This window comes from Mesoplodon mirus, assembly GCF_964341445.2.
Source record: "Mesoplodon mirus genome assembly, chromosome: 6".
NCBI lineage: Eukaryota > Metazoa > Chordata > Mammalia > Artiodactyla > Ziphiidae > Mesoplodon > Mesoplodon mirus.
The window spans coordinates 728827-753037 of record NC_138982.1 but is presented as its reverse complement, the minus strand read 5'-3'; the positions used below and the strand labels follow the sequence as shown (position 1 = coordinate 753037).

The following is a 24211-nucleotide window of genomic DNA, read 5'->3' as shown; positions in this document are numbered from 1 at the left end:
AGTGGAGCCTGTCATTTAATGTTTTTTGCTTACTCTGGTTCTTGAAAGTTTTGAGAAGGTCAGAGTATTCTGTTTATAGACAGTAATGATCATCTTAAACGAATGTAGTTATTTCTCTCAGGTATTCATTTTTTTGTGTGTTTGCTTGTTCCAGGTGGAGTTTTGATGAGACAGTGACTCATTTCATTTATCAAGGGAGACCAAATGACACTAATCGGGAGTATAAATCTGTAAAAGAAAGAGGAATACATATTGTTTCAGAGCACTGGCTTTTAGAAGTAAGCCATACTTTTTTCCCTCCCCTCCCTGTTAAATGAAAATGCATGTAAACAGTATTTCAAGGCACAAACCCATTTCTTTCTATGTAAACAAGTTCGATAACCTTAGTTAATTACACATTTCATATCTTTGGCATCAAAAAATTAAGATCTTTAATCCTTAAATGCTTAACGAGTCTTTAATGGGTACTCTTTCAGATTCTGATTCTTTTTGCTAGTTAAAAATGGTATGAGGGCTTCCCTGGTGGCACAGTGGTTGAGAGTCCGCCTGCCGATGCAGGGGACACGGGTTCGTGTCCTGGTCCGGGGAGATCCCACATGCCGCAGAGCGGCTAGGCCCGTGAGCCATGGCTGCTGAGCCTGCACGTCCAGAGCCTGTGCTCCGCAAAGGGAGAGGCCACAGCAGTGAGAGGCCCGCGTACCGTAAAAAAAAAAAAAAAAAAAAAAAAAAAAAAATGGTATGAAAGAAAATTTTATAATTTGAGGAGAATTAATTTAGCATGCCAATACAGCTTCTTTTCTTTCCTCTTCTTCCCTTTCCTTTCCTTTCTGGGTATTGCCTGCAATGTGATAGATACCTTGGCAAAAGCATAGAAATAGAATTAGATTTTATACTTTAGTGGACATGACATTTAAAAAGTGAGGACAATTTGTCATTTGATAGAATTTTTAAGTGTAAAGTACTTTTCAAAACTTTAATTTTGTGGACTCTTGCCATCTTAGAACATAATGTATTAGCTGTCTTTATTCTACTTGACATCACTTATTTGCTAAGATTTTTTTTTCAGTCCTGTTTTAAAGCACACCATTGTATTGCAGTGTGCCCAGGAGTATAAACATCTTCCTGAATCTCTTTATCCACATACTTATAATCCCAAAATGAGCTTGGATATCAGTGCAGTGCAAGATGGCAGACTTTGTAATAACCGACTACTACTCTCAGCTGATTTGACAACGAAGGATGATGAGGTAGATGATGTGGATGATACATTTACCCCCTCTTTAAGCTGAATGTACAATCATATATTGCTGTGAAACCTTATACTGGGCTTGGTTTGAGAAGTGGTAATTTTTCTCCTTCAATAGCCAGATCATTTGCCCGTAGAAGAAAATGATATAGACAGTATGACCACCAGTAATAAAGAACCAGCAACATCAAATGGAAATGGAAGGAATGACTCTAAAGGAGGTAAAATATTTTAAATTACAAACAAAAAAATTTATAAATATGTATCTTTAATATGGAATGATTCCTTTGCATCAGATGGACAAATAAAAGTTTTTTTCTGTGTTGCTAAATACAAGTAAAGCATATATTTGAGGATTGAATTGAGGTTCCATGCCAATCATTAAGTAATAGTTAACAAAGCTTTAAGTGATTTAAGTGTGAAACCTGTGAAATGTGTTGAACTAGGTATTTTACAGAGTTAGTGTGACACAGCCCTATTCTATTAAAGGTAGGTGGAGTTGGTAATTTTTTAAACATTTGTCCTTTGGTTCAGTTCCTTTCAGTGACTTTCAAAAAGTTTTATTATGTGCACAATATATTTTAACATAAATTCACATGGTTTTAAAGGTACAGAAGGAGGTGTGAAAAGTTCCTCCCACCCTTCTGATGTTATTTTCTTATGGAGCCTTCTAGAGCTATTTTATGCATACAATCAAACGTGTTTTCTGGGACTTCCCTGGTGGTGCAGTGGTTAAGAATCCACTTGCTAATGCAGGGGACATGGGTTTGAGCCCTGGTCTGGGAAGATCCCACATGCCGCAGAGCAGCTAAGCCTGTGTGCCACAACTACTGAAGCCTGCGCGCCTAGAGCCCGTGCTCCGCAACAAGAGAAGCCACCACAATAAGAAGCCCGTGCACCGCAACGAAGAGTAGCCCCTGCTCGCCACAACTAGAGAAAGCCCGTGCGCGGCAACAAAGGCCCAAGACAGCCAAAAATAAATATATAAGTTTTCTCCTTCCCCACTTTTAAAAAAAATATGTAAATACTGACTATTGTATATTCTGTTTTATACTTTGATCCTGATCTTTTTATTTAACAGTTCTACCTGTGGAGTGTCTTTATTAGTACATAGGATCTTTTTCAGTCATTTTCCCTTTTTTTGGCAACTGTATAGTATTCACAGTATGAATGGCCCACTTTATTTAGCCAGTTCCTTGTTGATGGGAATGTAGTTTATTTCTAATTTCTTGCTGTTATAAAGAGTGCATCATTGAATAACCTTATATCTATAGGTGTCCTCTTTTTAATGGATTAATATTTTCTATTTTTCTCACCCTACCATAGCTTTCCCTGTCTATGATTTACCTTTTTAGTTAGTCCCACTCTGTTCATTCCAAAAATCTTTATTTAGTACCTACTTCAATGTTTAGTCTACAAGGAAACCAAAGATAAGTATGGTGTGGTCTGTGTTTTTGAGGACCATAGGGGAAAATCATAAATGACTGTAATGTACCTTGGTGTAGTACAGAACATGAGAGGGTCAGAAGCAGGCAGGGAGCTCTACAAAAGGATGACGACTGTGGGTCTTAGCACAGTGTCTGCAAAGGGCTTCCTGATTATTTCCTCTACAGTCCTCGTAGTAATGGTTGCCTTTATGTTCTGCGGGATTCATAGTCTTAGTACATTACTATAGCCTATAGTAAGTATCTGATAAATGTCAGGTTAATAAATTTATGTTCAACCAAATCTAGACAAAATAGTTAATGTGAATAGGGCATGATAGAAAGGAGAAACTTACCTTGATTGGTGTATTTCTGTTTGTTTCAAGCTCTGACACAGACCTTGGAGATGAGAGAGAACTTTCAAAAGCAGCTGCAGGAGATAATGTCTGCAACTTCACTGGTGAAACCCCAAGGGCAGAGGACTTCCCTTTCGAGAAGTCGTTGTAACAGTGCCTCTTCAACGCCTGACAGCGCTCGCTCTGCCCGCAGCGGACGAAGCAGAGTCCTAGAGGCACTGAGGTCCGTACCTGTCGCTGAGGCAGGATAGCTTTTCCTTCCTCCCTTCCTTCCTGACTTTTCCTTCTTCCTTCTCTTGTTCCAGGCAGTTCTAGAATTCTTACTTGGGGACAGGAAGCAGAGGTTTATTCCATACGAAGCAACTGCTTCCAGCGAGGCATGATTAATACATTTTATTACCTCCCCTGAGAAAGAAATGATTTTAAGATCCAGTTTGCCTTGTTTGAAATGGATTCAATGGATAGTCCCCTCAGTTCTTAGTATTAGAATTAAATAATATTGGTATTAAACAGTAAGTGCATATATATGTGTGTATATATATATTTAAGCAGTTACTTCTTATTGGAACTACATGTGTTTTGTATTCTCTTTATAAATCTATCTTCTAGGGAAGGTGATTACAGGTCTTAGTGTGGTGTGACTGAAGTTCAGTAGAATAACTTCATCTTTTCCTTGATAGGAAAATCTCTAACTGATGAATTATAGTACTTATATCTTGAATTAATTGAACTGTGCATTTATCTACATTAACTGTATATTTCACGAGGCTATTTCTTTTATCTGAGTACTGAGCAAAAATGGTTTTTTGTTTAATAGACTAGATCATGTTTTATCATTTTAGAGAGCCTAAATCTTGTGTCAAAGTCAGAGTAAATAAATATGCTCTGAGAATAAAAGGCCATCTTCCTTGTATTTGAGGCAAATGAACACTTTGGGAGTACCATCAGCTTTGGCAAATTATTTTTACTAAGATTCCATATATATATGGAATTGAAATATTCAGTATACACATTGAAGGAAGATATTGGAATTCTATTTACTTTCCAGTGGAATTGTTACAGTTATACCATAAAAACATGTTTCACCCTAGTTCACTGTAAGGCTGTTCTACCTTAGACTCTGGGAGGTTCGGTTACCAGTAGCCAAAAGGACCTGCTTTTAAGGCAGCCTGTAGATAGTACACTTCCTGTGTAATTATAGTTCTTACTACTTCCAGTGATAAAAATACAACTATTGACTGGTCAGCAAAGTAACCAGGTTTCTAAACATTACCACGTTACCCTAAGCCTATATAATTAAGAGAAATCCCTTTTTAAAAGCAATAATCATTTAGAATTTTTTTTAAATTCCTTGACAGTAAACTCCCCCTTTGAAGTTTTAAATATATGGACATTCAGTCAAAATATGTATTTCATTTTCTAGGTAAAACAGATAAGTTTCTGGAAGAAACATTTTAAAAATAAAAAATTTCCCAAAGTTCACTTATTCAATAAGTATTTTCAAGTGCTTACTATGTGCTAGATGGTGGACATATAAAGGTGAACCACCAATTTACAAGACTTACAGAATTTATGAGTGTGGATTTTGTTATGGCTATCCATTACTAAAATTGTGACTTTTATTCCTTAGGCAGTCTCGTCAAACAGTACCTGATGTCAACACAGAGCCCTCCCAAAATGAACAGATCATTTGGGATGACCCTACAGCCAGGGAAGAGAGAGCAAGACTTGCCAGCAACTTGCAGTGGCCTAGTTGTCCCACACAATACTCTGAGCTTCCGGCTGATGTTAAAAAATTGGAGGATTCTCCTTTACAGGAGCCTTTACATGATTCAGAACTTGCTGAACAGGGTAACGAGAAAGAAATCTATTTAGTTGTTTGTATTAGGTACATGTTGACCTCTTGACAATAAACAGATAAGCACCTGTGGTTACTGTGGTTCTCTGAATTGTACATGCAAATGAAAAACTCACTAGATGTTTTAAGTTTAAACCCAAACCTTAGATTTGGGTTTAAGCTTTAAGAAGTCAGAAAAATAATTATAAATTGAGGTAATTTATCAGTAAATTGAAAAATATATTTTGATTCTTAAATTTGGAAATTTAGGGTTAGGCATTTTTTTCCCCGTACATTTTTCCAGTCCTTTTTGCGTTGGGTAGTTAATGCTTGGTTTTTCTTCCAGTCATCTTATTTTCATTTAAGTCTTCTTCTGAATTCCACCCAGCACATACCTACATTTGGAGTTGTATGTGTTTCTTTCTGAATTCCCTATTTTTTTCTTCCTTGGACTTTTACCTTGAAAGCAAAATACTTCCCATCTCTCATCATTGGTCATTTCCCCCCCCTTTCTTTTTCACATGATTATTTCTCTATACTAGATATATAGATTTATCTCTGCTTCTGATTTTCTTCAGGTGCAGAATTGTTCTCATTTTTAAAATTTTGTTTACATTTTACTGGTGAGAGCGTGGTACTTAAAGAAAGGGTTAGGAAACCCACAGATAAGCCATTTGCCCTTTTAAAGCTAACTAATTGCATTTAATTATAAGCTCTAGAAATAGGTTACTTTTTTTGCATGTGCTTTTTACATTCCAGAATTTGTGTTTAATTTCATCTTGGCTAAGACAGATGAGAATATTTCCCAGACTTTGTTCTTAGTCGTATTTGGATAACATCACACTGCAGCATTTTATTGCCCTCAGCTGTCTGTGATCCTGAGAACATATGTGTGACTGAAGCCCCGAAACACCCGATCTCTGAAGAACTGGAAACTCCAATAAAAGACAGCCACCTGATCCCTACGCCTCAAGCCCCCAGTATTGCCTTCCCCCTAGCCAACCCACCTGTGGCTCCACACCCTAGAGAAAAGGTTCGTTTATCCTTAGTTTGGTGATAAGGCTTTGGATATTGCTCTTATGCTGCATTCAGAATTTATTGATATCAATATCGAGGGTTCGTCGAATGTTGAAAACTGCATTTCTTTGCACTCTATTATTATTTCTATATTTGATAACTCAAAAGACTAAGTAAAATGTCACTATAAAAGAACCATAGGCCTGATAACTTTTTTAATGTTAATTTTTTCTAAAATAAACTCTTCCATTCCAGATTATAACGATAGAGGAGACTCACGAAGACTTAAAAAAACAGTACATATTTCAGTTGTCATCTCTGAATCCTCAAGAACGTATTGATTATTGTCATCTGATTGAAAAACTAGGTACAAGTATTTTACTTAGGTCAAAAATGTCCCATATAGTAACCTTATTTGGAAGTCAAATGTAGCTAATTATTGATATCATTTGTAAGCTGTGGAAATTGAGATTAAAAAGATGGGTAACTTGCCTCAGGCCATACACTGAGTCACCAGTAGAACGTTGATTTTATAAAGCTCTAATCTAAATCTAAAGTCACTGGGTCATAGGATTTAAAGATTTAAATTGAAACCAACCATTAAGGTTTAAGAATCTTGTGCTGCTTTGAGCATTTGTTCATTGTTGAAACCTTGGACAAAATCCATGGAATTATAGACTTAAAATATGATTAAAACTACATTTTTATGAAGTTGAAGGTACAGTGACGTCCAGACAGGAGCTCCTCCTCATGTGACATTCTTATTCCACTAGTTGTCAGGCTCTCCATCTGACACCATTCTGAAGGCAGCATACTAGGAAAGTAAACTTTCTCGGAGCTACATTTTAAAGAGTAGAAAGAAAGAGGTGAAATTAATTTAAAATATATAGTTAACCTAGTATATGCAAAATATTATATTCAATGTGTAATTGGTATAAAACATCAGTGAGATAATTCACCTGTTTTTCTTACTATGTCTGGAATCTGGGATATATTTTACACGTACAGCACATCTCAACTTGGACCGGCTGTGCTTCAGGTGTTCCGTAGCCGCATGTGGCGAGTGGCTACTGTATTGAACAAGGCAGCCCTATAGAGTTAGGAACATTACTGGAAAGAACTTAATATGACAGCTTGACCTAGAGAAAACATTAAGAAATAATGGTTGTTTTTAATAGTGGCCCTGAATCATCAAGAAAAGATTAAATGTCATTTAGTGCTATCCTTTTACGGATGTGGAGAACTTTTCTGTCAGTCACAGAATAAATTTGTTATGTAGAGTTAGATATTGATATTAATAATGGAATTTTTACCTATTGCTCTTTTGTCACTGTGATTCTGGGTGACTTACTCTGTACCTGTGTCCTCATGTGTAAATTGCGCATAACAATAGTACGTTCATAGAGTTGTGAGGATTAAATGAGTTAATACTTTCAACTTCCAACAGTCCCTGGCATGTATATAGTAAGTGCTCAAAAGGTCTTGTTGCTATTATTATTAGAGTCATCTGTAAAGCATGAGTAGAGTTCCATTTTTTGTTGAAATCTTAGGAAGTTCTTGATACTCTGCCTAACCTCTGAAGTGTAATCAAAAAAGCCATGCTTTACATAAGCTTACATTTACTTATGCCTTCTTCTGTCCTCAAAGCCAGACTTCATAATACATATCTGAGAAAAGGGTTCAGCTCCCACCTTCTTCATCTCTATTTACCTAGTGTTTTCCTCCCAAGCTTCTGTGTTGGTCTGCTGACCTTATTTCCACTAAAAGCAGAAGAAAAATTTTTTCTTCTGCTTTTAGTCTGTAGTTTCCCCCTTTGAATGAGGATTTAGCATTGAGAGAGCAAAGAATTTTTGTTAATTATATTAGATCTGATAATGGCATTGTAGATGTATGAGAAAATTTCCATGTATTTTAGAGATGCATACTGAATACATAGGGATAAATTAAAATGATATCTGGTATTTGCTTTAAAATGGTTAAGCAAAAATGGGGTAGTTTGAAGTAAGGATGGTGAAATTTTGATAATTTTAGAACCTAGGTAGCCAGTGTATGGGGGTTCATTTTACCGTTTTATCTACTGTTGGATTTAAAATTTTCATAATAAACATTATTTTATTTAAAAATACATGTAAAGTATGTTAGAGGTTTTGTTTATTGGTGCATTTTGTTTATAAATAATTCCTCTGCATAGTTGAGGTACATTTTCCCTCAGGAAAAGTTAAGAATCAATAAAGTACCTATTTTTTTCTAATCAAGGTGGATTAGTGATTGAGAAGCAGTGCTTTGATCCCAACTGTACACACATTGTTGTGGGACATCCACTTCGCAACGAGAAGTATTTAGCTTCTGTGGCAGCTGGGAAGTGGGTGCTCCATCGCTCCTACCTTGAAGCTTGCAGGACTGCTGGGCGCTTCATGCTGGTGTGTATGCAAATTCACGTGAAGGGTTGTTTTTCTTTAAAAGTAAAGGTCTTAATAACTGATTCCAGCACATAAAATATTAAGCTAATTATTTGAACTATTTTGGTTCCTAACTGACCATTGCAGTAATACCTATCATGTACTTTTTGAAGTTTTCAATCAAGATCATTCAGGGATCTCGCCTGTGTAGACAGGTAATCAAGCTGTTAATACATACCTCCTCTGAGACCATGTCCTTCTGTGAAGTTCATCTTACAGTAGGTGAAGCCCAATAATCTATTACCAATTGCTAAGACATAGTTATCTGTTTCTTAGAAATGTATGCAATATTCTTCTGATTTCTAATTAAAAGCCAGATCTACTTGACTTTCATATGAAGCCAAATTAATCTACATTTCCGCCATGCTCATAAACTGATGCTTACTTAGTATCCTCTGTATTTAGAGGAATGGAATGTATAGCTTGTAACTCTTATTAGATTGTGGATTCTTTGAGGACATATTGTATGAACTCAAAAGTTTGTTGGACTAATTCTCTAGGAAGAAGACTATGAATGGGGAAGTAGTTCCATACTTGATGTTTTGACTGGAATCAGTGTACAGCAACGAAAACTAGCACTTGCAGCAATGAGATGGAGGAAGAAAATCCAGCAAAGACAAGAATCAGGCATTATTGAGGTATTAACTTATATAACTATGTAGGTAGTATAAACGGCATTCGATGTCATGACTAGTCCAGATTTTTTTTTTCAGAGAATGTGCTTGACAAAATAAGAAAATTCTACTTGTCTTTTATCCCTTGATTGATATACTTAATTTGGGCATTCTAAATTGAGCTTAGTGTTGATTCCTAATTCTTCTAATTGTGATCAACAGTAAGATATATATAATGTTGATAGCTCTCTAAAAAATCATTTATATGTGTAAAATGTGACCCATACTGTATTTCTCCCAAAGAGTCTTTCTAGCATCCAGCTTCAGGGCTTCTCAACTTGGGGTCCACAGACTCTCCCAAAGGAGTTTTTTTGTTTTTTGCGGTACGCGGGCCTCTCACTGTTGTGGCCTCTCCCGTGGCGGAGCACAGGCTCTGGATGCACAGGCTCAGCGGCCATGGCTCACGGGCCTAGCTGCTCCGCGGCATGTGGGATCTTCCCGGACCAGGGCACGAACCCGTGTCCCCTGCATCGGCAGGTGGACTCTCACCCACTGCGCCACCAGGGAAGCCCCCAAAGGAGTTTTATAGATCAAATTCAGGAAGGCTATATACACTTTGTTTTTGTTTTGTTTTGTTTTGTCTTTTATTGGAGTATACTTACTTTACAATGTTGTGTTAGCTTCTGCTGTACAGCAAAGTGAATCAGCCACATGTATACATATATCCCCTCTTCCTTGGATTTCCTTCCCATTTAGGTCACCACAGAGCACTAAGAGTTCCCTGTGCTATACATTCTGTTCTCATTAGTTATCTGTTTTATACATAGTAGTGTATATATGTCAATCCCAATCTCCCAATCCGTCCCACCCCCTCCCTTCCCCCCTTGGTATCCATACGTTTATTCTCCACATCTGTATCTCTCTTTCTGCTTTGCAAATAAGTTCATCTATACCATTTCTCTAGATTCCACATATATGCGTTAATATACGGTATTTGTTTTTCTCTTTCTGACTTACTTCACTCTGTGACAGCCTCTAGGTCCATCCACATCTCTACAAATGACCCAGTTTTGTTCCTTTATATGGCTGAGTAATATTCCATCATATCTATGTACCACATCTTCTTTATGCATTCCTCTGTTGGTGGACACTTAGGTTGCTTCCATGTCCTGGCTATTGTAAATAGTGCTGCAGTGAACATTGGGATCCAGGAAGGCTTCCACTTTGGATGGGGGAAGAAATACATCCTTACTTTTCCTAACCTCTAATTGAAAGTTAACATTTCCTTCGTTGTCAGTCTAGGCAACAAACTGCAACACTATGAACAGTACTGTGCTCTTGCCCCACAGGAATCAGATATCTGTGGTTGCATTATGATTGCAACCTGAAATACTGTTCATGTTTGTCACAGCTTTAAAATAGTACGTACGGACCTCCCCAACTTGTGATGGTTTGACTGTATGATGGTGCAAAAGTGATACACATTCAGTAAAAACCATAGTGTGAATTTTGAATGTGGGTCTTTTCTCAGGCTAGCATTATGCAGTACAATATTCTCTGGTGATACTGGGCAGCAGCAGCAGCCACAGCTCACAGTGAGCCACGTGATCATGGGGGTAAACAACCGATACACTTAAAACCATTCTGTTTTTCACTTTCAGTATAGTATTCAATAAATTACATGAGATATTCAACCACTTTATTATAAAATTGTCTCTGTATTAGATGATTTTGCCCAACCACAGTCTAATGTAAGTGTTATGAGCATATTTGAGGTAGGCTGGGCTGGTAAGCTATGATGTTCAGTAGGTTAGTTGTATTTAAATGCTTTTTTGGGGGGCTGTGTTGGATCTCAGTTGTGGCCCATGAGATCTTCGTTGAGGCACGCGGGATCTTTCATTGCAGCACATGGGCTCTTCGTTGGCACGCGGGCTTCTCTCTAGTTGTGGCACGCAGGGTGCATGGGCTCTCTAGTTGTGGCGCGTGAGTTCCAGAGCATGTGGGCTCTGTAGTTTGCAGCACGCAGGCTCTCTTGTCGAGGCATGCGAGCTCAGTAGTTGTGGCACACAGGCTTAGTTGCCCCGCGGCATGTGGGTTCCCTGGGACCTGACCAGGGATCGAACCTGCATCCCCTTCATTGGAAGACAGATTCTTTACCACTGGACCACCAGGGAAGTCCCTTAGTGCATGTTTGACTAAACCGTATTTTCAACCCTATGATGGGTTTAATATAGAAGCACGTCTATTATTATGTCACAAATTTTGAAATATTTTGATACTTTTCAATAAAATGGTTTCTTTTGTAATAGTTTGTATTTTATTTTGGACATTTAAAAAACATTCATATGGTATGGAAATTACATCTCAATAAAGCTGTTATTTTTTTAAAAGTTATTTAGAGAACAGATCCATAGGTTTTACTAGACTTCCAAGTGGGTCCATGGCTCACAAAAAGGTTAAGAACCTGAGTTATATCGTCATTTGTGTTATATTCTGAGTTCTCTGCTGTCTTCAAGTCCCTGTTAGCCTTGATTCCCTTTCTTTTAAAGTAATGCCACTGGCTTCTGTTAATTGTTAATGCTGTACTTAAATATTTTATGTTTCAAATTTGTAAACATTTTCAAGACAGATATTAACTGGAGGCTTCATCTCATCTAAGAAGCTGTGCTTTAGGCTCTACCTTTGATTAGTTGTAAGAAAAAAATAGTAGAAAAGACTAAACAAATGTCACATTGCTTTGTTTTAATGTTACCTAATCATTAAATCATTTTCCTTCATTCTTCAAGTATTTATTGATGGCCTACTGTGTGCCAGACACCGTGGCTATCTGTTTCAGAGTATTCTGACCAAGATAGTTATCAGTGTGTTCGTCAGAAGTAAATGTTTTAAGATTATTCATTGACAGAGAAAATAATGTATTTTTTGTATTATTTTGTCATTTATTTTTCCAAATAATTTCAACACTGATTATTTTTTTATTTGTAGGGGGCGTTTAGTGGGTGGAAGGTTATTTTACATGTTGATCAGTCCCGAGAAGCAGGATTCAAACGCCTTCTTCAGTCAGGAGGAGCAAAGGTTTGTATCGACAAGGTTGCTGTGATCAATTCTTGATTTTCTGTGCTTTGTGAGATGGTAATCCTTTATGTGTAGATTATACAGTTGAACTGCTTTGAAACACTGATAGATTGTGATGCTTTTTGTTTTTTTCCTTAGGTGCTACCTGGTCATTCTGTATCTTTATTTAAAGAAGCTACACATCTCTTTTCTGACTTTCATAAACTAAAACCAGATGACTTGGGAGTTAATATAGCAGAAGCTGCTGCCCAGAATGTGTACTGCTTGAAAACGGAATACATTGCTGATTTTCTTATGCAGGTTTGTAAGATCCTGTCCTTGACCTCCTCGCCACTAGAAGTGTGCTTATATGCATAGAGTCCCCTCGGCTTGTTATTCATAGAATGTTAGTCTCTTGTTAGTCTCCCCCATTCAACCCCTTTCAGTTTCAGTCTATTTTTTAAAATAATGAAAACCTATGTAAACATTTAGCCTAGAAGTTAAATATGAAACAGGTATAAAAATCTGGATACCTCTAAAAGCACCCTCTAAAATGTTGGAATATAAAGAAAGCAGAAATTGATTCCACGAGTCCAAGGAGAAACATTTACCCAAGGGTCCTTTTTAAATTTTCTTGACCTTTTGTTTTGATACACTGTAAATACCTGTGTTAGACAGTAAGGGAAATGAAGCACTTACTACATGGAGGGCTCACTATACTCCTGTTCAGAATTGGCCTTTGTTGGGTGATTTGAATGGGCAAAGAAAAATCTTCCTGACACCAGAGTGCCTAAAATGCCATCAGGAATCAGCAAGATATGACACATGATTTTAAATGTCTTACAACAAAGGATTTCAAACAGATTAGTGTAGAAGTAGGGGGAAGCCAAAACTAACCTGCTTTGTGGTGGTTGCTGCTTGCGTTTGGGAGTTGGCCAGCTTTTAATAGGAGTGCCTGAAACATGCATGCAAAGCCTCTGTCATAAAGCAGTGGGGTGTATTGATTAGGACTTAGTAAACCAGTACTAGCTCTCCTTGAACGTCTAAATAACTTTTTACAAATCTCTATTTGTTGAGACATGAGGTTTTAAAATATTACCCACTGGGAAAAGGGCAGGGACTGGGGGAATGTAGAGAACCTCCCATACCTCTTCCCTCCAGAAATTCCTGATCATTTCAGGGATACAGCTGCCATCTAAGATGGGACCCAACATAGATTAATTGCTTAAACTTGTGCTGTGTTAAACTTGCACATGTGCTATAATTTGGGGGTATTTTTTCTTTTTACATAAAAAAGAGTGTATAGAAAATATGTCCTGGTTAAAGAATAGCAAATGTCATTCAGGTGCCCAGGATAAGAAATAGAAGTTTGCTAGTCCCATAGGAGCTCCCTGTTGCTCCTTCCCGGTTGTTCATGTCCCTGCCTTTCTCAGGGTTGTAATGTGTGTCAAATACTAGATGTCTGGAGAAACACCTTGGGGGAGTGAGCTGCTCTGTATTTCTGCATCTGAGCTTATTGTTGCCTATCTCTAGCTCTCAGGAGTAGGTCAAAACAGAACACTTCTATAGCGTGAAGCAGCAGGCTAAGGAGGGGAGAGCAGCAGCTTCGTCAGGTTCATGGCCAAGATAAGCCAAGCACAGATAGGACTCTGAGATAGGCTCACCCCAGTGTTCTGACTTCAGCTTAGAAACTAGGTGTGGTGGCTGCAGAGATCTTGGTTTTCAGTCACACTGCTGCAGTCTGGTTGTCACCCTCTGCCTACTTCTGTACACGGCCATCGTCCCAGAAGCTCCGTTCACCACCACTTGTCTCTTTTCTGTTGAATCTCCTGTTTCTGAATCGCATGTCATCTTGATCTGCCGTCTCATTGTGATGGAGGTCTCTTCTCGTAACTTCTTGAGAGGGAACACATGGAAGGTAAATTGAGACATTCTATGTGTGGAAATTCTTTTCTCTATTCTCATTCCTACTAAACTGATAGTTTGGCTGGGCATCAAATTCTAGGTTGGAAACTGCTTTCTCTTAGACTTTTGGTTCTTTGTCTCTTTGCTTCTAGTATTGCCATTGAGCAGTCTAAAGCCATCTGATGCTTAATCCTTTATATGTAGCTGTAATCTAGTTAGGAAGTTCTTTTTTTGCCCCAGTTTTATGAAATTTCAAAATGATATACTCTCATGAGGATCTGTTTATATTATGCTGGGCACTTGGGCCCTTTCTGGTCTGGTAACTTCTATCTTTGAATTCTGGGAAATCTTGAATGATTTCAATGATGAGGGTTTTGTTTTCCACTTTCTGTTCTCTCCTTCTGTACTTCTGCTATTTGTATATTAGATTTTATTACTTTTCATTTATTTTTATCTTTTTGAGAGATTCTTGCAGTTCAATATTCTATCAACTTCATTTTGCTATCATGTTTTAGACCTGTTTTCATTTTTTTAAATAAATTTATTTATTTTATTTATTTATTTTTGGCTGCATTGTGTCTTTGTTGCTGCACGCAGGCTTCCTCTAGTTGTGGCAAGTGGGGGCTACTCTTCGCAGCAGTGCGCAGGCTTCTCACTGCGGTGGCTTCTCTTGTTGTGGAGCACGGGCTCTAGGCGCACAGGCTTCAGTAGTTGTGGCACGCCGGCTCAGTAGTTGTGGCTCGTGGGCTGTAGAGCACAGGCTCAGTACTTGTGGCACATGGGCTTAGTTGATCCGTGGCATGTGGGATCTTCCGGGACCAGGGCTCGAACCCGTGTCCCCTGCATTGGCAGGCGGATTCTTAACCACTGCACCACCAGGGAAGTCCCTGTTTTCACTTTTTGAATTTATATTTTATTGTTTTAATGTTTTCTTGTTTCATCGATTAATACCTTCTGTAAGCTCTCAGAGGATTTATTGATGTATTTTTTTTAAGTTTTCTTATCTCTGCATAGTTTCTACTTCCACCAAGCTGTGTTTTTTCCTTTATCTGGGTTCTTATCTTCCATGTTAGAGGAATTTATCAGATATCTAGTAATTCTTGGTTTTCTGTCCATGATTAAGAGTAGGGGGTAGGGACTTCCCTGGTGGTGCAGTGGTCAAGAACCCGCCTGCCAGTGCAGGGGACATGGGTTCGAGCCCTGGTCCGGGAAGATCCCACATGCTGCAGAACAACTAAGCCCATGTGCCACAACTACTGAAGCCTGCGAGCCTAGAGCCCGTGCTCCGCAACAAGAGAAGCCACTGCAATGAGAAGCCTGCACACCGCAACGAAGAGTAGCCCCCGCTCACCACAACTAGAGAAAGCCTGCACACAGCAATGAAGACCCAACACAGCCAAACATAAAAATAAATAATTAATATTTTTAAATATCACTTTAAAAAAAAACAGGGGGTAAGAAGCTGATTAGAAGTACTGAGCACAGTTGGGTCTTGTCCATTTTGAGCTGGGTGAGATGGTGTGGGTGAACTAGTTATTGGACACCTCTCCTAGATTCATAACTTTATGTGCTTCTTGAATTTTTTCATTTTTATCCAAAGGGGAGTCTTCTGATCTGCCTAAATGATGAGTCTGGCCACCATTTTTTTTTTGAATTGAGATACAATTGGCATATAACATTAGTTTCAGGTGTCCAAAATAATGAATGATTCAGTATATGTATATTTTACGAAATGATCTACGCAGTAAGTCTAGTTAACATCCATCACCACACATAATTACAATTTTTTTAATCTTGTGATGAGAACTTCCAAAATTGAGTCTCAACAACTTTCAAATATACCATACAGTACTATTAACTATAACCATTATGCTGTGTATTATATCCCCACAGCTTATTTATTTTATAACAAATTTGTACCTCTTGACCACCTTTATCCATTTTGCCCACCCCTCACGCCCCTGCCTCTGTCAAGCAACTACCAGTCTGTTATCCGTATCTATTGAGTTTTGAGGGTTTTGTTTTTTTTAGATTCCACTTACAAGAGATCATACAGTATTTATATTTCTCTGTCTGACTTTTTTTGCTTAGCATAATGCCCTCAAGGTCCATCCATGTTGCCGCAATTGGCAGGATTTCCTCTTTAATGGCTGAATAATATTCTATTTTGTGTGTGTGTGTGTGTGTGTGTATACATAATGGTTTTCTTTATCCATTCATTCACTGCTGTACACTCATATCTTGGCTATTAGATATCTTCGAGTTAGTGTTTTTGTTTCCTTTGGATAAATATCAGAAGTGGAATTGTTGGACCATATAGTAGTTCTGTATTTAATTTTTTGTGGAACCTCCATACTGTTTTCCAGAGAGGCTGCACCATTTACATTCCCACCAATGGTGCACAAAGGTTCCATTTTCTCTGCATCCTTGCCAACATGTGTTATCTCTTGTCTTTTTTACGTTAGTTATCCTAACCGCTGTGAGGTGGTATCTCATTGTGGTTTTGATTTGCATTTCTCTGTTGATTAGTGGTGTTGAGCACCGTTTCATGTACCTGTTGGCCATCTGTATGTCTTCTTTGGAAAAATGTCTCTTCAGATCATCTGCCCATTTTTTAATCAGATTTTTTTTTTTTTTTTTTTGCTGTTGTATAAGTTCTCTATATTTTGGATATTAACTCCTTATCAGGTATATAATTTGCAAATATTTTCTCCCATTTGATAAGTTGCCTTTTCATTTTGTTGATGGTTTCCCTCACTGTGCAGAAGTTTTTTGGTTTGATAGAGTTTCACTAGTTAATTTTTGCTTTTGTTACCTTTGCTTTTGGTGTCAAATCCAAAAAATCATCACCAAAACCAGTGTCAAGGAGCTTGCTGCCTATGTTTTTTTCTAGAAGTTTTATGATTTCAGGTCTTATGTTCAAGTCTTTAATCCATTTTGGGTTTATTTTTGTGTATGATGTAAGATAGTGGTCGAGTTTCATTCTTCTGCATGTGGGGGTTCCATTTTCCCAACACTATTTATCGAAAAGACTGTCTTTTCCCTGTTGTATATTCTTGGCACCTTTGTCGTAAATTAATTGATCATGTATGCATATGTTTACTTCTGGGCTCTCTAGCCTGTTCCATTGATCTGTTTTTGTGCCAATACCATATTATTTTGATTACTATAGCTTTGTAATATAGTTTGAAATCAGGGAGCATGATGCTTCCAAGTTTGTTGTTCTTAACATTGCTTTGGCTATTTGAGATATTTTGTGGTTCCATACAAATTTTAGGTTTGTTTGTTCTGTTTCTCTGAAAAATGCCATTGGAATTTTGATAGGGATTGCATTGAATCTGTAGATTGCTTTGGGTAGTAAGGATATTTTAACAATATTCTTCCAGTCCATGAGCACAGATTATCTTTTCATTTATTTGTATCTTTTTCAGTTTCTTTCATCAGTGTCTTACAGTTTTCAGTTTACAGATGCTTTACCTCCTTGGTTAAATTTTTCCCGAGGTATTTAATTTCTCTTTTTTTAATTTTTAAATTATTTATGTCTTTATATTTAAAATGGCTTTTTTCTAAACAGGATATAGTTGGGCCTTGCTTTTTATTCTCTGGAATGTTTAGTCCATGATGTAATTACTGATACTGTATTTTTTTTTTTTTTTTTTTGCCATTTGTTTTTGGTTTGTCTCTTCAGTTCTTTGTTCCTCAGTTCTTCTTTTCTTGCTTTTTTTGGTATTTAATATTTTTTAGAATTTCATTTCATCCATTGTCTTTTAAAAAAACAATATTTGGCTGTGTTGTGGCATGGGGGATCTTCGTTGCCATGTGCGGGATCTTTGTTGCGGCTTGCAGGATCTTTAGTTGCTGCACATGGGATCTAGTTCCCTGACCAGGGATCAAACCCAGGCCCCCTGCATTGGGAGTGTGGAGTCTTAACCACTGGACCACCAGGGAAGCCCCCTCCATTGTCTCTCTTTTTTTTTTTCTTTTAAATTTATTTATTTTTGGCTGTGTTGGGTCTTCGTTGCTGCACGTGGGCTTTCTCTAGTTGTGGAGAGCAGGAGTTGCTCTTCGTTGCAGTGAGTGGGCTTCTCATTGCTGTGGCTTCTCTTGCTGCGGAGCATGGGCTCTAGGTACACAGGCTTCAGTAGTTGCAGCACGCGGGCTCAGTAGTTGTCGCTCACAGGCTCTAGAGGACACAGGCTCAGTAGCTGTGGCGCACGGGCTTAGTTGCTCCACGGTACCTGGGATCTTCCCTACCCAGGGCTCATACCCACGTCCCCTGCCTTGGCAGGCAGATTCTCAACCACTGCGCCACCAGGGAAGACCCTCCATTGCAAAGACTTCGCTGCTTTTTTTTGGAGGGGCGGGAGTGTTTTGCTTTACAGATTACCATATACTTCCTTAATTTTTCGTAGTCTTCCTAGAGTTAATATTGTGCCACTGTGCATAAAATGCAGAAATCTTGGACCATATAGATTCCTTCGCTTCCCCTGCCCTCAAACCAAGGGCCGTTAAAGTGTAGCCCACCGGTCGAATCCAGCCCACTGCCTGGTTTATTAATAAAGCTTTGTCGACACCTCTAGCCACGCCCATGCATTTGCATATTCTCTGTGGCTGCGTTTGCAGTACAACTGCAGAGTGGAGTGGCCGCAACAGACATTTGCAACCAGTAAAGCACTTAACGTCCGGCCCATCCATCTGTCGTAGCCCCACAGTACAGTGTCATACGTTAAGTAAGGTTTGCTTGAAACAATCCAATGTAGTTTAAGGGAATCAAAAAGGAAAAAAGCATTTTATAGTTACTCTAACATACACCATTTTGAGTGATATGTTTTTCTGAAGACCTAAGTTTCCATCTGGTATCCTTTTCCTTCAGCCTGAAGCACTTTCTGTAGTTTGTAGTACAAATATGATGAGGACCAATGCTAGTTTTCTTTTTCTTCTTTTTTTTGAAAATGTCTATTTTACCTTTATTCTTGAAGATTTTTGGCAGGATATAGAATTTGGGGTTTTTCTCTTCTTCTGGTACTTTAATAAAGACTTCATTTCTCCTGGCCTCCATTGTTTCTTTTTCTTTTTACTTTTCTAAAAAATATTTATTTTTAAAAATAAATAATATTTTTTGGCTGCATTGGGTCTTAGTTGTGGCACTTGGGATCTTTGTTGAGGCATGCAGGATCTTTGTGGCATGGGCTCTTCATTGTGGCAGACAGGCTTCTCGTTGTGGTGTGTGGGTTTTTTTCTCTCTCTAGTTGTGTCATGGGGGCTCCAGAGTGCCTGGGCTCTGTAGTTGTGTGGAATGCGGGCTCTCTCGTTGAGGCGCACGGGCTTAGTTGCTCCAGGGCATCTGGGATCTTAGTTCCCTGACCAGGGATCGAACCTGCGTCCCCTCAATTAGAAAGTGGACTCTTTACCACTGGACCACTGAGGAAGTCCTAAGGCCTCCATTGTTTCTGATAAGAAGTTAATGGTAATTTGAATTGTTCCCCTCTATTCAATGTGTCATTTTTCTCCTGGCTGTTCTCAGGATTTTCTCTTCAACTTTGATTTTCAACCATTTATATTTCCAGGTATGCTTTCTTTGTATGAATCCTGATTGGTATCCACAAAGCTTCTTTAAACTTATGTCTCTCACCAAGTTTGGGAAATTTGGGGCATTATTTCTTCATTCTGCTATTTTTTCTGCTTCATTCTTTTCTGTCTGGGAATTCAGTTACTCATGTTACTCTTTTTATATTGTCCCACAGGCCCCTAAGCCTGTATTCACTTATTTGCAATTATTTTTCTCTGTGTTCTTCTGATTGCCCAATTCCTGTGTATCTATCTCCAACTTCACTGATTTTTTCCTGTTATTTTCATCTGCTCTTAATCCTATCCAGTGAGACTTTGACTTAAGTCTTATATTTTTGGACTTCCCTGGTGGCGCTGTGGTTAAGAATCTGCCTGCGAAAGCAGGGGACGCAGGTTCAATTCCTGGTCTGGGAAGATCCCACATGCCACAGAGCAACTGAGTCTGTGCACCACAACTACTGAGCCTGTGCTCTAGAGCCTGCACGCCACAACTACTGAAGCCTGTGTGCTCTAGGGCCCACATGCCGCAACTACTGAGCCCACATGCTGCAACTCCTGAAGCCTGCGTGCCTGGAGCCCGTGCTCCACAACAAGAAAGCCACTGCAATGAGAAGCCCGCGCACCGAAACGAAGAGTAGCTCCCACTTGCCACAACTAGAGAAAGCCCACGCGCAGCAGTGAAGACCCAACACAGTTTTTTAAAAAGTATTACTTGTTTATATCTAAAATCTCTGGTTCTTTTCTGTGGTTTCTGTTTTTGTGCTGAGATTTCCTCTGTTCACTCATTTCAAGCATATTTTCCTTTATATCATTAAGAACAGTTATAATAGCTATGTTGGAATTGTCTACTATTTCCAACATCTGGGTCATGAGCAAGATGTTCGGTTACTTTTTTTTTTTTTTTTTTTTTTTTTTTGCGGTATGCGGGCCTCTCACTGCTGTGGACAGGCCCAGCCGCTCCGCGGCATGTGGGATCTTCCCAGACCGGGGCACGAACCCACGTCCCCTGCATCAGCAGGCGGACTCTCAACCACTGCGCCACCAGGGAAGCCCCTGTTACTTTTTTTTTAATTAAACTTTTTATTTGGAAATAATTGTAGATTATTGCAGTAGTAAGAAATAATACAGAGAGATTCCATGTACACTTTCTCCAGGTTACACTAGTGGGTAGCATCTTGCAAAAACTATAGTACAGTATTACAACCAGGATATTGGCTTTATACAATCCAAGCTTATTCAGATTTCCCCAGTTTTACTTCTATTCATGTATATTTGTGTATTTAGATTTCTGCAGTTTATCATGTGTAAGTTCATGTATCTGTCGCCACAGTCAAGATACAGAACAGTTCTATCACTACAAGAATCCTTCATTTTTTTAATCTTAAATAAATGGAATTAATAATAGTGTGTAAACTTTGGCAATTGGCTTTTTTCACTCAGTAAAATTCCTTTTAGTTTCATCCAGATTGTTGCATTCTTATGCAACACTGAATACTTTTATTACCTTTTATTGCTGAGTAGTACAGATGTACCACAGTTAATCATTAACCTATTGAAGGACATCTGGGTTGTTTCCGTTTATGTACAGCTTTATATGTGAATATAAGATTTCATTGCACTGGGATAAATGCTCAAGAGTGTGTTTACAAAGTGGACATATTTTACATTCTCACCATCAATGTATGAGTGATCCAGTTTCTTTGTATCCTCATCTGCATTTAGTTGTCATTTTTTATTTAGCCATTTCATTTGGTGTATGATCTCTCTTGTGGTTTTAACTCGCATTTTCCTAGTGGCTAATCAAAGTGAACATCTTTTTGTGTGCTTATTTGCCATGTTCATATCCTCTTCCTTGAAATGTCTCTTCATGTCTTTTGTCCACTTTGTAATTGAATTGTTTCTTTTACGCTTGAGAGTTGTTTGTAATAGATACGTCTCTTGTTGGATATGTATTTGCACATATTTTCTCCCAGTCTGTGGCTTATGTATTCATCCGTTTACCTTTATCCTCTTTTTTCTTTTTTTTGGCTTAGCCACACAGCTAGCAGGATCTTCGTTCCCCAACCAGGGATTGAACTGGTGCCCCCAGTAGTGGAAGCACTGAGTCCTAACCACTGGACCACCAGGGATCCCCTACCTTTATCTTCTTAGGAATTTTTGCAAAACAGAAGTTTTAAAAAAGGTTTTGTAGTTTTTACTTTTATGTCTGATAATACGTAGAGGTGTAAGGTTTAGGTCAAAGTTGTTAGGAGGTTGGTTGAGGGGTTTTCTGCCTCAGAATGTCCAGTTGCTCCAGCACCATTTGTTGAAAGAACTATACTCCATTTAGTTGCATTTGCACTTTGGTCAGTATTCAGATGTGCATTTTGTGTGGGTCTATTTCTGCATCCTCTGTTCTGTTCCATCAATCTATGTGTCTTTCCCTCTGCAAGACTCTTAATTACTGTATACATAATAAGTCCTAATATTAGGTAGTGATTCCTTCCTCTTTATTCCTCTTTTTCAAAATTGTTGTTGCTATTCTAGGGCCTGTACTTTTTTTTTTTTTGCCTGTATCTTTATATGTAAATTTTTAAATAAGCCCGTTTGTCTATAAAAATACCTTGCTACGATTTTGATAGGAATTACATTAAACCTACAGATCAGTTTGAGTGTTTGACATCTTTACTATGTGAAGTCTTTTAGTCACTGAGGACTAATCTCTAATTATTTAGGTTGTCTAATTTCTTTCATGGGCATTTTGTAATTTTCAGTATATGTATATTTTTTTCCTAAGTTGATACCTAAGTATTTCCATTTTGGGGGGTGATTGTTTTTTCTTGAGAATAGTTCATGTTCTGCTTCTTCACATGTATAGTAATTTTGGATGTATCCTAGAAATTACAGATCAGTTGTAGAGACTAGATCCTGTCATGTTCTTCTGAAGAGGACCATTTTATTTGTTTAGCAGGCAGTTTGTTTGGCTGACCTTCCGCAGTGAGTGGCAGCTCAAACCTTAGTTGGGTTCTTTGAGCCTTACCTTGAGTCTCTGCACATACATGATTTAGGGGTCAAGCAAGGATTTGGTCAGCGTTTATAACACAGAGTTTGGAGCTCCTCCCAAACTTTCTGGAATTTCCTACCTTATTTTCTAGTGCTGTGGTTGCCATTCTGTCCTCTGGTTCTTCAGAGTTTTCTGTTAGAGTTTTAGCCAGTCAACATGACACAAACAGGGGCTTCTCCTCAGACTAAAAGCCATAAGAAATGAAAAGGGGAGTTCATCCCATTCCATTCAAAGATTTTCAAAAATTTACACTAAACATAACATCTCACAGTTAAATGATAGCTATTAACTGTATTTTACCATATTTTCCATATTCTGTATTTAATCCATATTTTACAGATGAAACCATTAAGATCTGAGCTAGCCCCACTCTGCCTGAGCTATAAACTCATTTTTCTGATAAAAGGTGAAATTTTGTTACACAGGATCTGTTCACTAAAGGTGACAAGTGCTAAATAGCTACCTTGAAAGACAAATGTTTGAGTTTTTTGTTCATACAGCAGAGTAAAGGAATCTATTACCTAATTAACAGTTTGAAATCTGAAAAAAATGAACAATGTTGGTTTTTTTTACCCCCTTTTATAGGAATCCCCTCCTCAAGTAGAAAATTACTGTCTACCAGAAGCTGTTTCATTTCTTCAGAATAATAAGGAACCTGAGCCTGGATTCTCACAAAAGAGGAAAGCTCCTAGAGAGAAAAATAAAATCAAACGACCTAGAGTACAGTAATTGTATTTACTCAGTTACCAAACATTAAATGTGTTTTTAATTAATAACTTGAATGTAACTGTGATGGATTTGTATAGTAATTTAAAGACAAGAACTTGAAGAATTCAGCTTCAGTGTAACAATGACCCTGCTTGAAGTTAGTTTTTAACACCTGAAATTTTAATCATTGAAATATTAACTGTTCCTGAATGGAAAGTTACCTAAAATAACAAAGTGTAACTCTTCAGCTAGCTTGTCATTAAATCATATTGACATGTGTAAAGGGCTTTTTGTTTATTTATTTTCTTGTAAATATCTGAGTCTGTAGCTTAGTGGAAGTTTTAGCAAGGTGATAGATTTTGCCTTAAAATGTCTGTTTTAATTCATAACAAGGAAATTATCAATTGGGATTTATTCATGTTTTCCATGATTTTTAGCGTCTCACCATTTTACTTTTTAACAGGAGCCTGAGCACAAGGTTTAACGAGGAACTGAGGCTTTAAACTTAAATGTGTGTGTATATATGTAGATGCATGTTTATACAAATCTCCATGATGTTTGCCAAGTTTGGGCGCCAAAACTTGGAAAATAAGGACAATAAAGAATAAAAGTAGTGACTCAAAGTAGTTCAAATAAGTTTTTAAAAAGAAAAGCATTCTGGTATCCATTCTCTTGTTGAAGCAATAAAAGATTTGTAAAACAAACACATTAAAAAGTGAATCTAGTCATGTTTCTGATGTTGTTTATATAGAATATTGTTCTAGTGGGTTGAAAAAAAAGGAACTACAAAATTGCAGTAGCCTCTATTAATCTAAACCTAAACACCAGGTACTACATGCATGACCACAGTTCTCTAATTATAAAGCTACCTCATTTTGTTTGACTGTAATTTTGATGTAAACTGTTCAATTCCTAATAATTCTTTTAAAGCCAAATTCAAGTGGTGATAGATTAAAGTCCTCAACCTGGGCATCAAACCC

At 37.9% G+C, this 24211-nt stretch overlaps 1 protein-coding gene across 2 annotated transcripts in view; it reads left to right on the top strand.

The window, feature by feature from the left end:
• TOPBP1 (DNA topoisomerase II binding protein 1) overlaps positions 1-23514 on the top strand; it is a 70203-nt gene extending 46689 nt beyond the window's left edge. For both annotated transcript variants that reach the window (XM_082625275.1, XM_082625276.1), the window contains exons 17-28: positions 155-278; positions 1098-1247; positions 1365-1467; positions 3057-3249; positions 4657-4877; positions 5730-5896; positions 6136-6247; positions 8137-8300; positions 8840-8977; positions 11939-12028; positions 12167-12328; positions 23109-23514. In XM_082625275.1, the coding sequence (XP_082481401.1) occupies positions 155-278; positions 1098-1247; positions 1365-1467; positions 3057-3249; positions 4657-4877; positions 5730-5896; positions 6136-6247; positions 8137-8300; positions 8840-8977; positions 11939-12028; positions 12167-12328; positions 23109-23252 (1768 nt within the window). In that variant the 3' untranslated portion in view covers positions 23253-23514. The remainder of the gene's footprint in view (positions 1-154; positions 279-1097; positions 1248-1364; positions 1468-3056; positions 3250-4656; positions 4878-5729; positions 5897-6135; positions 6248-8136; positions 8301-8839; positions 8978-11938; positions 12029-12166; positions 12329-23108) is intronic.
• The last annotated feature ends 697 nt before the right edge of the window (positions 23515-24211 follow it).